Source organism: Vigna radiata, chromosome 2 (genome assembly GCF_000741045.1).
Source record: "Vigna radiata var. radiata cultivar VC1973A chromosome 2, Vradiata_ver6, whole genome shotgun sequence".
Lineage (NCBI taxonomy): Eukaryota > Viridiplantae > Streptophyta > Magnoliopsida > Fabales > Fabaceae > Vigna > Vigna radiata.
In genome coordinates, this window is record NC_028352.1 from 9,584,400 (window position 1) to 9,600,292 (window position 15,893).

Sequence of the window (15,893 nt, forward strand, 5' to 3'; positions counted from 1 at the left end):
TGATAAAAATATAAATTTTGTGATAAAAAAGTTGTTTTAAAAAATTAATTATTATTTTTTAATGTGAACAGTTATTTTTATTAATATTTTATTATTAAATAAAGTTTTTTTGACAANANGAAANAATTGAANTGAAATTAGAGAAGATGTAAGAGTAGATACAGTTCTCACAGTTAACTGAACTGTAACTGTTGTCAGTTCAGTTTTTAAAAACTGAACCATAAGATAGTATACTGAACTGTTACTAAAAATGGATCAGTTATTTTTAGTACAATACAGTACAGTTAACTGTAGTACAGTACAGATCAGTTATTTTTGCCCAACCCTACTCTTGACTGCTTTCTATTATCATTTATAAATTATATAAGTGTATGCTATAATTTGGGATGTCACATTTAACATGGAACAAATATTTAAGAAAAAACTAGAGTGATTGAAATAATTTTGATTTAGTTCAAAGTCATGAATTTTACTGTCAAATTACAAAAGAAATTTTTAATGGGAATGTATTGAGAATTTTTTTTTATCTAAATAGAATATGAGAATTGAAAAAAAAAAAATCTAGATAATAAATACATTGTACTGTACATATAGATGGTACATTTTTTCAGATCAAAATTTAGTTCTCGAAAATCAAATTCTAAAATGTAATTGAGAAGAAATTATTTCAAAAAACAATTCAACTGTATTTTTTATTTTCTTTTTCTTTTTCAATTAAAGAAATAAAATTAGATTTTTGAAAAAAAATTGTGTTATCTATATAAATATAAATATTTGACACAGTATTTTATTTAGATAAATTTTAGATTATTTTGATGAAAAATTGTCATTTAGTAAATAATATATACTTTTTTACATTGAATTCATTCTTTACTATTTTTATCTTCAAACTCTTATTATAAATAGATTGATTATACAAGTTTAACCACATAATTATAAAAAAAAATATTAAATAAATTAAAACACATTAACCAAATATAATAAAAAACAATAAATGAATCTAACAATAAATATTAAATGAAAATATAGTAAAAAAAATATTAAACTAGTCATTTCATGAAAAGAGAAGAAAAAAATATTAAATAAGTTTATTGATATAATAATTAAACAAGTTAGCAAGAAAATTAGAAAATTATATTACTATAATTATTAGATGAATATAAAAAAATAGAAAAATCAAATCTAGATCAAACTGAAAATACATTAATTAAACAAATATAAAAAATATTAGAAAAATTTATCGATATATTAATTAAACTAATTTAAGAATATCTAATGTATATTATCATATGTATTCTGAATATACCATGGTGAGACAGAATCCTCATGGGCAGAAAAAGATCAAGCGATGTGGTGGAAGAAACGAGATCGACAAGTAAGAAAGCAGAATTTTTCTCTTATTTTGAAAACTGAAACATACTTCTGAAATATAAGAGGAACTCTATAAGTTTTATCTACCCGAGGAACCTAATTGATAAAAAGAACCTCAATATTTCTACCTCTAAGTATTTTTTTTTAATTTGTTAATTTTATAAAAGTATATAATAACACATACACAATTTATCCATTAAGTAATAACATAATAGTTAAAAAAGTAACATGTGAAACATAACATCATTCCAAAATAGACTCTATATTCAATTTTTTCTAAGGTATTTTTAAGGTTCTAAATGTTCATTTTTATATATATATTTTTTAGTTATTGTATTGAGCAAGTAAATATATAACCAAATACTTTAATCCATTTTAATATACTTTAATAACAAAATTACTTTTTTCTCTTCATTAAAAATCTGATCAAGTTCTCTTTCGTCAAAGTTTATTCAAAATATGATTAATTATAGAACCTTAGGCGTTAAAAAATTATTCATAATATAAATAGTATAATATCTTACTATATTCATACTTGCATAATATAATTCAATCATATTTTATCATTACAGTGCAAATATTTTAAAACATGTTTGAGAAAATAAATAATTATATATTAAAACATTTTTAATCAATATATATATATATATATATATATATATATATATATATATATATTATTTTTATAAAATACTTATGTTCACTTTTCACAGTTAATAAGTGTCATAATAAAATTCAAGTTTAACTATTTTGTCAACCAAATACTTTATGACTTACCATGTTGAAATTAACTAAAATAGAATACTGCAATTATAATTTCATTAGATAAAGATATGCATATTAAAGCATCTATTCATGTGAATAAGTATGAATAAGAACAATTTAAAAGAAAATACAATTATAGGGACAGAAGTAGGTGTACCTTTAAGAAAATTTTACCAATAACCATCTTTATTTGAAGGTTGAAGCTCAACTTGCTTGTTGGATGTGACAAATTTAGATGAAGAACAAGTAGATATCATTGAATAATTTCATTTCAACCAAAACAGAAAAGGCAGCAACAGCCACCAATTATATTATATCTCTATTTATTAGGAGCTTGATAGCCATGGAAACTATGAACAAACTGAGTGGCCCTTCAAGCATCAAAGAATGGATGTGATGTTGGACTATGCATCTGGTGCATCCTCTTCTTACTAGCTGTGCTGCCATGGTCAATCTCCTCTTAAAATGCAGAAGGTCCATGGGAGCAAGCATCATATTCTCTCTCACACACTCTCTCACAACTTCTTTCTTGTGTACAATAACATTTCACTACACTGCACAGAACTATAGAAAAGGAGAGAAAAAAAAATGTTGCAGGCTTCATTCATGTTGCCTTAGTAGTATAGTCTTCCTGAGTTAGGAAGAACTCCAGTGTCACCTCCTAGAAAGAGGCACTCCACAAAGCATTCTCACCCTCTCCACACCTCCTATGTACCTCTTTAATCCTCTCAGCAGACCTGCAAATTCCACTGCAGCTCCAATCAAACGATGCAACACAAATGTTGCCTGCTTGGGCCTTCCACTCACAATCTGCAAGCAAGAGTGACAAACTCAAATGTTTGAAAGTTTGATTATACTTTGAAAGCAAGCCAAATAGGTAATGGTATGATCATATAGATCTCTTAAGAGTCACAATTGGTTTATACATTTAGGAAAAATACTCACCTGGAGGAGTTCCACAGCAAAGTCGTCTATCATCTATATGCTCCGCATCAAGTCCAATAAACCAAGATCCTAGTGAGACATCCTCGTTGGCATACTTGTGAAGAACATCCCTGAGACAAAATAACATATACCATTGATTTGATTCAATTTATAGATGTAACTACACTCATACTATAGGAATTTTATGTTATTACAGCCAATGTCCCTTTTTTTTCTTTTACCCTACACAGGCCATCCTCAATTTTGTATAATAATATAGCACCTATTTATACAAAAGTCCTTGATATCTTATGATGTTTCATAAATTGAGGGAGGTTGATGTATTGACGTAGAAGAGAAAGACATTGGGTGCAATTAAAGGGTGTGAGAGTAGTTTGCCCAATTTACAATTAGTCTTTTTTTTTTCCTTCATAAATGAGAGGAAGTAGAACTTACTGGTTAATTGATATGTATGTAGCTAAATCGTTTGAAATGGCATACAACTGCCCTGTGGCATGTCGGAAATACTTGTTTCCAGCCTCTCCAAATTTCCAGTACTCAGGTTCATGGTATCTTACTCCTCTGTGCAACAAGGAAGGCAGGTAACAAGCTTAAGTCAAAGAGCTTTAACAATTCAACTCAATGAAAAAACAAAGATAAAAGGACAAGCAGTTCTTACTTTTGAGATAGGACTGGCCCAGATTTCATGCATCCAATGTATATGCGTGGTTTCGATCTGTGTCTAACCAGAGTTTCCCCCAGTGTTGCTGAAGCAGAAAGAGCAAGAGACTCAGAATAGAAAGTTCATGTTAAAACAATATCATGCATACTTATTATGGAAACATAAAACTCTGCTAAGACTTGCTGGTATGTTATTTTATTACATTGTTAATAAGTGAAGACGTTCTACGCCCAAGAAGAGTGTTGGTTAATCACAAAACAAGTACTCCTCATGCTAATTTTATACAAGCAGTTGGAGATTTTCAGATTTTTAGAACTATTAATACCTATATTTACATGAACATCATCATCAACTTTGACATAGAAATCAGCATCCCACAAGTTCACAGCAGTGGCAAAATAAGTTTTTGTCTTTGCTGACAATTCAAGGTATCCTTCCACATGATTCTGCATAAACAAAGTATAAATATGTGGAAAGGGACATGCAAGGGAAGGTAGCAGCAACGAAGCAAAAAGGAACGCATGTGTCAAATTACCAGCCTCAAGAAATCTCCATGCTTTCTGTCCTCAGCTTCAATAGCTCTGTCAAGAATTCCGCCTGATGTAGCACTGGATAAAGGAGAAAAAAAAAATCCAATTATAGTTCATCAAATATATTCATTGGTAATGACTGATAAATTGCTGGATATATCATGTGTGCATTACCTCATATCTGGTACACTAAAATATAGATTGAATACACGAAGATCTAATAAGTGCATGCAATGTAATCTTTTACTGAAGCATGTTGATTTTGGATTGAGAAAAACACATGATAATGTTGCTAATTATGTAACAAAATCATTTAAATAGAGATAGCATATCTACCTGTGTCCAATTACAAAGCGGATGATGATACCCTTTTCCTCTAGCTTCTTTCTTTTCTCACCTATTTTCCACGTTAACAAAAGAACCAATCATCACAAAACTTAACCAGAAAATTAGCTAAAATGACAAAAAAAGTCTGAAAATATTAAGAAATGGAGTTGAATTATAAACCTTGTGGCATCCAAGTGGCACGAACTGAGTCCCTTCTTTTCCTGCTGCTAAATGCAGTATTAATACCAATGACCATAAGGTACTTTCTCTTACCAGATGATTCACTCATCCTTATATCATCTGAAACAGGAGCACCACTTCGTAGAGACTCCTGAGTTGCCCTTGCAGCAGCCAATTCCATCTCTAAGTTTGAAATAGTCTTGTCCAACGTTCTACATTAACACTCCCCCTTAAGTTTGACATGCAAAATCACAACATAATGCTAACAACACTTATAACAGTATCATCATGGCTCTACATATAACTTACTGAATGGAATTATGACTCTTGTAAACTTCACCATAAATGTCTTTATCGCGCTTCATTTCCAATTCTTGCATCTAAAGGGTTCACCAAGAGACATAATTAAAAAAATAAAAATAATGAATTTCAGATTTCAAAAGTAGAAAAGGTTCAGCAACCACGTGACTGTCGGTGCTTACAATTCTGGAATTGCAACCTTCTGAAACAACATTCAATTTATCAGTTTCTGCAGCTGTGGGTCGGGCTAGTCCTTTGTTGTTTTCTGGAATAGTCCATATCCTGTTATAAACATCAACTATTTCACATCAGAAAAAAGTACCATAACGTAATAACCACTTTACCGGTTGCCAAGGCAATACCCTTATGCAATGAAGCTGCATTTATTAAAATCTAACGCACCGACAAACAAGTTGTCTGAAATATTAACAACCCAGATCCAAAAATTAACCAAACCACTTTTCCGGTTCAAAGTTAACAGGTATACTTATAACACAACTACCCTAGGAAAAAAAAATAAGAGAATGCCAAGTAACGTACACAGTATTTTCTTTTCCTTTTTTTCAGTATCCTCTTGAAGACAATCTTGAATAAATACAATTGGACATGAAATATAGACGCTTCTCTCAATGGAGATTCGGACCTTTATCGATTATATGAGACTTGTCCCTTTTGATAGACTCAATCCACAGACGCTTTCAACTCTAAAGACAGCGGTTTAATTTTCAGATAGATTCATAAAGCATAAGCAATGAGAATTGAACCAGGAAGGAGACCAGACACCATGGTTGACTTAGCAATAAGTGTCAATCATACAGTGTAAAGATGAAATCTTAAACCGGAGGTTACCATGATTTAGAATCATTCATGGCAATCGAATCCAGATCTAAATCCATTCTTCTACGAGCTTCAATGAACGCAAGATAGACGAGAAAAGTAACACCCAAGCAAGTCAACGAATTAAACACAAGAAAACCAATGATTAATGACACAGACAAATAAAGATCTGAGAACACTGATTACAAGACTAAACAAACAAGTCAAATACACGAACTCGGTTGACAAAACAGAATGATCAAGAAGTTAAAAAGCGAGAAGAAATCACCAGTTATGAATAAAAAAAGTGTGAAATGGAGAAATGGGAATTGGAAAAAAGTGAGGAACCTAGTAGTGAAGAGCATTCCAGCACAGAAGCTTCCGAAGCACAAAAACAGTGCCCATCTCTGCGAAATAACGCTTCTTGAAGGCAATTCTCCTCTGCTCTTCCAAGTCATAATTTTTATACTGTCCTGAAAGTTGGCACTTCAACAGGCAAAAACCCAGATGAGAAACTGGGTTTCTGAAAGTGAAGTGGAGCTTGTGAAGAAGAAGAATACAAGAGGGAGAGAAAGAGAAAGATGGATCAAATGAGAAGAGACAGATGAGAGGAGAAGAACAGAGAGACGGTGTGTGTTTTTGAAGCTGTGATTTTGTGTGTTGTTGGTTTTGCTTTATGGTATGTGTTAAGGTGTTGAGGTTGGTTTTGGTGTGATTTCTTTTCTGTGTGTCTTTGGAGGTGTGGTAAGGGACGTTGAAGGGTGGTGAAGGGACTGGCTAACCGACCAGTGTTACATTTACCATAATGCCCAAACTATCCTTCTCCTACCCTTCGTCTCTTTAATGGAAACTCTATAGTAACACTACATGTTCTTGTCATCACATTAATGTCCTCTCTTTCTCCTCACACATTTTCTAACCACACCTTCTCAACTAAACCAACCATTCTCCACTTTGTAACATGTGCAAGCTAGTCTCACACACAAGTATTAAATAAACAACTCAAAACACCATCCTCTCTTTCTCTCTTATTTTATTTTAGGTTTAAATCATTTTTTGTCTCTAAATTATAAGCTGGAGTTTAGTTCTCATTTTTAAAAATATCAATTTTTGGTTTCTAAGTTATAAAAAATATATCAAATCAATCTCAGTCGTTAACAAAATCAATGAAATATATACCTAAGTTGCCATTCAGATATAGAGATTTTGCAACTTTCAAAGAATCCACAAGTATGAAAGAATATAGATGAGACTGATTTGATACATATTTCATTGATTTCCTTAACTGTTGGAACTGATTTGATGTATTTTTTTATAACTTAGGAACCAAAAGTTAGACATTTTTAAAAGCGAAAACTAAACTGAACACCAGCTTATAACTTAGAGACCAAAAAAAGATTTAAACCTTTATTTTAGTTTTTTTTTTTTCAAATCGAGTAGTCAATCACAAGGTTCAATGGTGATGATCATCATATTTTTACTTTACAATTACATTTTTACTCTCACTGTCAAATAAAAATATACAGTCAACACATCAGGTCAAAGTCTCCGAAATGACATTTGTTCAATTTGATGATAAATCTCTATTTGATTCAATTTGTAAGATTGAGTCAACACATCATTTCTGAGTCTTTTAAGTTCAATCGAATCACAAATTTTTATTTGATTCAATTTTAAAAAATAAAAATTTAATTGAGACAAAAATATATAAAATAATTCTGAACCAAAATAAAATTTACTGAAACATTAAATCTATATTCAGTTATATTTTTTATTGCTGGTAATATATATATATATATATATATATATATATATATATATATATATATATATATAATCTTGTAGGTATATATGTTTTATCCAATTTGAGAACTCTATATTTATATTTATATAGAGGTTTTTTTCTAATTGTTGACTAATTGGTGAATTTTTGTCACTCTTACATACCTTAGCTTCAGCTTTAATGATTTCATTGCTTTACCTTAAAATAGAATGTCTCTTATATTAAGATTTCTAAATATGATTTGTAATTTCATCAATATTTTATATAAATTTCACGATAATTAAAAATATGGTTAAATTATATTATTTAAGTGGATGTAAATTTTATTTTATTAATTTATGATATTAAGTTAAATTTAGATTTAACTTTCTTTATAGTAATTAAAAATGTTTTTTAAACTAGGCTAATCAAGTTTATTTGATTTCTCTTACTCAAATTTATAAATTGGATATGTTGTATTATTTATTATAAAGTTTTTTTTTAATTTTATACTTAAAATGTAAGTTAAATATAATTTTAGTTTTATTTATTTATTTTTACAGAAAATTAGAATTGATTTTTAAAATTTTAATATGTTTTAGTTTTTAAATTTTAAAAAATTGAATCTATATATAATTCAATTATATTATTTTTTTTAACATGTTTTATTTTAACATTCGAATTTTTACACTGTTTAATACATTTTTATATTATTTTTAATGAGTTAAAAAATATATTTAACTCTTAAAATATTTAACACTGAGATGTAATGATAAAGGGTGCAAATCTCATTTTATTAAATTAATTTTGTAAAACTAAATATAATTTAAATTGCACCCTCTTTATAAATCTTTATAAAATATTTCACTCTTTATTTAAAAAATATATATATTTAACTTCACAATTTATTTAATAAATTAAAAACCCTAATAACTCTTTAACTAATAACTAAAATAAAAGCCATTGATAATGGAGCTACTACCATCATAGCATAGTGTGTTTTGAATTCTGAAAAATATGTTTATTAAATAATTTAGGTTTAATAGGTTCGGAGGTCCTATATTTGGAGGTTTGTTTCAATTGGGTCCTCCAATTTTGAAAGTGATCAATTAGGTCCCTAATTTTGTCAATTTGAATCAATAAAAGTCTTTCCGTTAAATGCAGTTAACGCCGTGAAGTTTTTGAACATGTGGCACGTTGACGCTTCCACCTATGCACTTGAAGCGTCANGAAGTTTTTGAACATGTGGCACGTTGACGCTTCCACCTATGCACTTGAAGCGTCAACGTGCCACATGTTCAAAAACTTCACGGCGTTAACTGCATTTAACGGAAAGACTTTTATTGATTCAAATTGACAAAATTAGGGACCTAATTGATCACTTTTAAAATTGGAAGACCCAATTAAAACAAACCTCCAAATATAGGACCTCCGAACCTATTAAACCAATAATTTATTAAAATTAGTTAACCGTCCATATTCATATTTTAAGGTACTTATATTAATGGATAGTTTGAGATAGCGGTTTTTTTTTTTGTAATTATTTTTTTATATTGTCAAGTGAGAATTTCATTGACAGAAAGAAAAAATAAGTCATAAATTTGTTCAAATATTTAAAATGATTTATCATCATCTTATCTCTATGATAGAGAATCATATCATATGGTCTCGATTTTTTCCTTACATATAGTTAATTGATTAATTACAGACTTGATTTATACTGAGAAAAATATAAAAATTCAATTTTGAAAAATGTTAATAATTACGTTTCATAGATTATGTTGACACAGAAATCGATGCGGGTGAATTTTCATACGATTAAACAAACAAATAAGTTTTTTGTTCTTTTTATTTTGGTTGGTTTTTTCTTTTTGGGTAAATAGCATAACTCGGCTTTATCATCCTTGACAATGATATATTCAATAATGTTGTTTTGAGAATTTTAGGTACAAAGCTTCTTGGCGATGTGCTCAAAGAATAAAGAACAAAGAGGAAAAGATGGACAGTGACACAGTTACAAAGGTTCCTTTTAGATAGCTATGAATTTACAATTTTTTTCTCATTTTTAATATATTTTATACTTTTACTATATAATTTAGCAGTTTTGAATTATTCAGTTCAAAATATTATCTCAGCAAATTTTAATTAGCTAATAAAAAACCTGCAAAGGAGTAAGGAGAACCAACAAATTGTGCAAAGTTATTAAATCACAATGTTTGCAAGAATATAGAAAAGATAATAACATGAGATATAAATCATTATCGTATTTAATTAAACGTATGTATTTGAGTCATTTCTCCATTTTTATGGGGGTGTTTATGGAAACCTCCTCCTATTTTTAATAATGAGGCTTAATAGCAAGGTTCCAATTTTGGTTAGGAATATTCAAAATGGTTCCAATTTTTTTTACTCTTTTAATGTAGTTTTAAATATCGTAATTTGTGTTCAGTTTAGTCTTTTTTGTATACGTCGTTTAGATCGTTAATGGTCAAATGTCTAGCAGTGCAGTCAGTGGATGATGTGGACCACCATTACTGCTATTCATCTTCTCCGGCTAACAACCACCCAAAAACCCAACCAGGACCATCTTCTCCTTCTTCCATCGTGGATCTCCATCGACGCCACTGCCTCTCCTTCTCAAACCATCACCATGGCGACCCAACAGCTTGCGAGAACCCATCTGCAGAGAAACCCAGACTGTCATCTTCTTCCTAAGCTGCCACTACAGCACCGCCGCCAGCACCATGTCGTCGTGCCATCAACAGCAGTCGTCGTTTCCAACCTCCATGGTCGTCGTGAAATCAACTCCATCTTCATCACCTGCAAACCCAAAAATAAAAAAATTTCAATTGTCATGGAACCCTAAATCAAGTCGTTACTCGACATTGCTAGCGTCACGCGCAATCCTCAATGCATCACCATCATCGGCCGCATCAGAAACCTACAGAAAAACCCAAAAATCGCAAACTCTATTGATGCACGAATCTTCAACCGCCATCCTAGAAGACCATCTTCGTCTTCTTCAATGCCTAGCCGCGGAAGTCTCCGTAATAAAAAAAAAAAACCATCACGATGACAACATCTTTCACTTGCAAATTCCAAAATCAACAGAACCCTAAGTCGTCTAAACCATGAAACAGATCCATCATCTTTATTGCGCTTCATGAATCCAATGTGCCATTACCATCAACCCTTGAGCAGTGCTGCTTCTTCATTCATGAGCAACCATGGCCATCTTCCATTGACGCTTCGTGCCACCATGAATAATCAAAGCCTTCATCACCTTCACACATCGCAAGAAAAAAGAGCAGCACATCGATTCCCTAGAGCAGAAAAGAACGCAAGTAAGCGGCGTAGGAGGAAGAAGCCACTTGGTTTTCCCCTTTCCCCCAATTTGAAACCCTAATTTTGGGTGGGGAAGGGGTTGTCACGCGACAGTTCCTCATTGGTTACATCATGTTTGAGTCAAGATAGGTCAACAACTAAAGTGTCCACGTCATTCACTGATTGCATAGCTGGGCATCTGGCCCTTAACGATTTAAACGGCCTTTGCATAAAAGACTAAATTGAACACAAATTACGATATTTAGGACTACATTGAACGGCAAAAAAAAGTTGGAACCATTTTGAATATTTCCAACCAATATTGAGACCAATAATAGTATTAAACCTAATAATTAATACAATTTTCTTCTAGTGAAACATATTTTATTTTCTAGAGTAAAATATAATATTTAATAATAAATTTATTTTTCTTTCAATGTTATATCAATAACATAGAATTAATTAATATCTTTGGTTTTATACATAATGCAAAAAAAAGGGTTAAATATGTTTTTAGTCCCTATACTTTGGGGCGATTTTGGTTTTAGTCCCTCTTTCAAATTAAGGTACAATTTAGTCCTTCAACTTTAGAAAACTCTGGTTTTAGTCCTTTTTACCAAAATTTTTTAACTTTATTTGCTGTTTCAAACGCGTTTCTCAGTTAACATTGAAGCAAAAATGTGTCAAACAGTATAAACAATCCAAATGTTATAATGAAACGTGCTTGAAACAACAAATAAAGTTAAAAGAATTTGGTAAAAAGGACTAAAACCAGAGTTTTCTAAAGTTGAAGCACTAAATTGTACCTTAGTTTGAAAGAGGGACTAAAACCAAAATCGTCCTAAAATATAGGGACTAAAAACATATTTAACAAAAAAAAAAAGTGAAAATCTTACTAGTACAAAATAAATATAATAGAACAACATATTAAATAAGTTGAAGAAAATCCATGTAATAAAAAATATGTTCACAATTTTGTAAATACTGAAAAACATGTTAGATCGATTTGATATATTACTTCTGTTTATATTAGATGGATTACAAAATCGATCTAACACATGTTCTAAAATCTATTTAATATACATTCTAAAATCGATTATATATATATATATATATATATATATATATATATATATATATAAATGGGTGACTATGGTTGTTTAAGCATGTAAATATTAAATACATGTATAAATGTTTGTTTATGTTCTAAAGTAAAAATGGGCAAGAACGTTATAATATATAATTTAACTCATTTAATTATTATATGTCTAGGGTAGAAATATAGTAATATTGTTGAATAAATATTACTTTTTATTTATTAGAAAAGAAAACCGTTAATATATAAAATTTCTTTTATGCAATTATCCATTACGAATAGTTATATATAATCACTTTCTTGAATTTTTAAAATTTCTTTCATACAATTATCCATTACAAATAGTTATATATAATCACTTTCTTGAATTTTTAAATAATTTTCCCATTATTTAAAAATTTATGGTCATTGTCTAGATTGGGCCAATTGCATCATTGCTTGACTCATTCTTTCAATACAGCTGTGGAATGATTACACGTGTCAAAATATTAGTGATGGACAGGTAATTTAAATAAGACTGTTCCAAGTTTGGAAAAAAATATTCATTTATTTTTTACCATAAAACTACCGTGTGTTTTATTTTGGATAAAAAGAAAAATATTAGATTCATATTTTTAAAAAATTATAATTACAAAAATAAGTTAATCACTGGATTATGTTAGAAGTCGTTTTAAATAATTTACTTTTGCATTTATATTTTTAATCAGTAAATTACAAATATATTTCAGATTGTTTTCAAATTATATTTACATTATTCTTTCACCATTACAATAATTTTTCTCATCAAGATAGAAGTACATTTCTTTTTTCATTTTAAGAATATATATATTTGATTAAAGTATTTATTAATCCTAGTGTTAAGTACACCGACACACGAAAATTATGAATGACAGCAGTTACAGGCACGTGTGTTCACGCATTCCAGCTATGTTTTCTTCTACTTTCACATGTTGTGTCTCTCATGGGGTACTAAAATAAAAAAGAAAATATCAAGAGTCTTAGAATTCAAATGAAGAAATTATAAAATAAAAATATATATTAAAAATTTTTGAGACAAACAAAAAATATATTAAAAATTGTAATTAATTTATAGTTTCATTCTTCACCTTTATATATGCACATGTTACATGAGAAACTTCTGAAATTATGGTGTCCATTTTTTTTTTCTTTTTCGTTAAATAGAATAATAACTGTTGCAAAACCATTTTTTCTTAAAAGGTGACCAACAGTTATGTTAAATCAATACTAATATTTCTCTGATTTTCATTACTTTTTTTATAAGATCACGTGTTAATACGAGCAACCCATTTTCCAAACAAAAAAAAAATCTCTTTTAAAAGAATTAATGGGTAATTTAAGTTTGGTTTTTAAAAATTTAATTGTAAATCATATTTTATATCTTTAATTTAGATTGAGTGTATTTTTTGTTTAACATTTTCCAATTAATTAATTTTATCTTTTTAAAAATTATAAAATCTGACGTCCTTAATTTATATTTTAGTAGAATTTCAACTTTTTTTATTCAAACCTGTTGAATTAATTAGCTAATAATCTGAAATTCAAGTTTAAGAATACTATTGAATTAAATATTTGAAAAGAAAAATAAATTCATTCGTCAAGATAACTTTTACTAAAAAAATAGGTAAAACCCTCTTAATTCTTTATTTTTCATTTTCAAATCATTTCAAGTCATACAAAACACTTATATTTATTAATTAGTTTTGAAATAATTTCATATTTAAGATTATCATAAATTCCTTTATATATAAAAAAATATAATTGAAATTGAAATGAAAAATAACAAGAATACTTATTTCTTAAAATTAAAAAAAAAAAAGCTTAATTAGCATGAAAAAATAAACCTTATATTTTGCATAATTTAATTAAAGAATTTATTTTTGCAAATGATGAATTGCTTGAAAGACGACTATTCTTCTAATCAAACTTAAATGTAAATTCTCATGTTTTCCTCACATGCCTAGTTTCTTAAAATTTGTATACGATTTGTTTGTGTAAAACCCAAAGCTTCTCTTCTCTATTTATCTACTTTAGGTTAATGAATGAATTTGTGAACAAGAAAATAGATAAAGGGTTAAATTGTTCGATTGCATGTATTAGAGAGAGAGTCTACATTAAATATTTAAAGTTAATCATAATTTAAATTTTAAGATAATAATTTTTTCTCTCTTTATATATTATTGATTTTTGTTTTCATTCAATTTAATAGATATATTAAAGAACACAATTCAATAAAATCGTTTAAATATCTTCATTTAAAATATAATGAATTCACATATTTCTAACGATCTTTTCTTCAAGGGTGAATTCCTTCCTCTCATTCAGGTCTTGTTCACTTTTTGTTGTTGTTTATTTGGATAAATTGGAGGTAAATAAAAGTTGATTTAGAAGTAAACTTTGTGAGAATTAGTGTAGGATTTAATTTATATAACACATTAAAAAAATTTACTTCCAAATTCACTCTCACTTACCTCCAAATCTATTTAAATAAACAACAACAAAATTTATCATCAAATCCTCTCAATTACTCTCCCTCAAATCCACTCAAGTGAACAACCATATAAAATATTGACATCACTTTCTATCTAAAACTTTAAGACAATGGATTAAGGGTCTTTCACTTTTATATACGGTTCTACTTTCTCAATTCTATCAAATGTGAAACTTGGACTCACATTTAAATTCTTAACATATATATATATAAAAGAACAGTATTGTTAAAGCTTGAAGACTAAAAAGAGATGAAATCAAAGGTAGCCATGTGTTGTGGAAATGGCAAGCATAGTTGCTTGTAATAGGATTCTAGTGTCACTTTTAAACTACTGTTGGTACTCCTTTTTCGTTCTTTCTTCAAGCAACACAAAGCTGCCATTGCACCAGACTCTTAGAACAACTCTACTTTGGTGTCTTGCACTACATGCTTTCTCACACACTATTTTTTTTTTTCAATTAGTTTACTGGAAAATATGTATAATTGATATCATGATAATCTAAAATATATATCCAAAAAGAAAGGTGAAGGAGCAAAGAAATTTCAAAAGAAAGTTGGCATTTTGAAAGTTTGGGAGCTACCATTCCACTATATGCTAATAATGACAATATTTTTGGCAAATAGGGTTTATGATAAGAGCATGATTGTCCTCCACTCCTCTAATCAAAATCACTTTTTGGATTCTATGAGCCATGATTCAATTTTCGTAAAGAACACTGTAAACAAATTTGAAAGTCTCTAGGACCCACAAAAAATACTTACCACCAAACTTTTTTAAGATTTTGTTAATCATTCTAGAGACAAAGAAACCTAAATTCCACTGCTTTATCATGTTCAAATTCATGGTCCAAACACCCCAAAAGGTTATATTCATCTATACACTTCTCTTGCTTTATCAGTGGTTCAACTAAATAAACCAACCCAACCAAAATATTCAATGCTTACATGCCAATTATTTCTTACCCCCCCTTTTCTCCAATCATCCATCTCCCAAAACAGAATTGTCTTACTCCCAAGTTCAAAGATTTTTTTTTTTTTTTTTATAAATGTAAGTTATTTTAAGGTTAAAATCCATTTTTATCTTCTAATTTCTATAAAAAAAATTCAATTAAATTGTGTCTTTTACATTAGATTTTAGCTAGAATTTATATTTCAAAAAAATAAAATTAATTTAAATATTTAAGTTTTTAAAGAAGAATAATTAATGTATAATTGAAATCTAACTGTCAATTTTAAGTAAAGAACTTAATTGGATTATTTTAAAAAATTAAAAAACTAAATTGAACCAAATAAAATAAAATTCGGAA

General features: G+C 28.8%; 1 protein-coding gene across 1 annotated transcript; it reads right to left on the minus strand.

The window, feature by feature from the left end:
• Window positions 1–2,294: 2,294 nt before the first annotated feature.
• On the minus strand, window positions 2,295–6,829 carry LOC106756463 (probable beta-1,3-galactosyltransferase 2). The gene is made up of 11 exons (XM_014638903.2): window positions 6,244–6,829; window positions 5,262–5,361; window positions 5,089–5,159; window positions 4,780–4,991; window positions 4,609–4,669; window positions 4,278–4,350; window positions 4,068–4,188; window positions 3,740–3,827; window positions 3,517–3,642; window positions 3,082–3,191; window positions 2,295–2,946 (listed from the first exon to the last, which is right to left on the minus strand). The coding sequence occupies exons 1-11, from the start codon at window positions 6,351–6,353 to the stop codon at window positions 2,798–2,800; spliced, it is 1,221 nt and encodes a 406-aa protein (XP_014494389.1). The 5' UTR covers window positions 6,354–6,829; the 3' UTR covers window positions 2,295–2,797.
• Window positions 6,830–15,893: the final 9,064 nt, after the last annotated feature.

What these genes read in the sequence shown, in the direction of transcription:
- LOC106756463 (XM_014638903.2), bottom strand. Translation starts at nt 6,353, where the DNA reads ATGACTTGGAAGAGCAGAGGAGAATTGCCTTCAAGAAGCGTTATTTCG. An exon ending in TGCCACTTGGATGCCACAAG is followed by an intron (nt 4,670 to 4,779) that starts GTTTATAATTCA and finishes CGTGGAAAATAG; the next exon opens with GTGAGAAAAGAAAGAAGCTA. An exon ending in GGGCCAGTCCTATCTCAAAA is followed by an intron (nt 3,643 to 3,739) that starts GTAAGAACTGCT and finishes CTTGTTGCACAG; the next exon opens with AGGAGTAAGATACCATGAAC.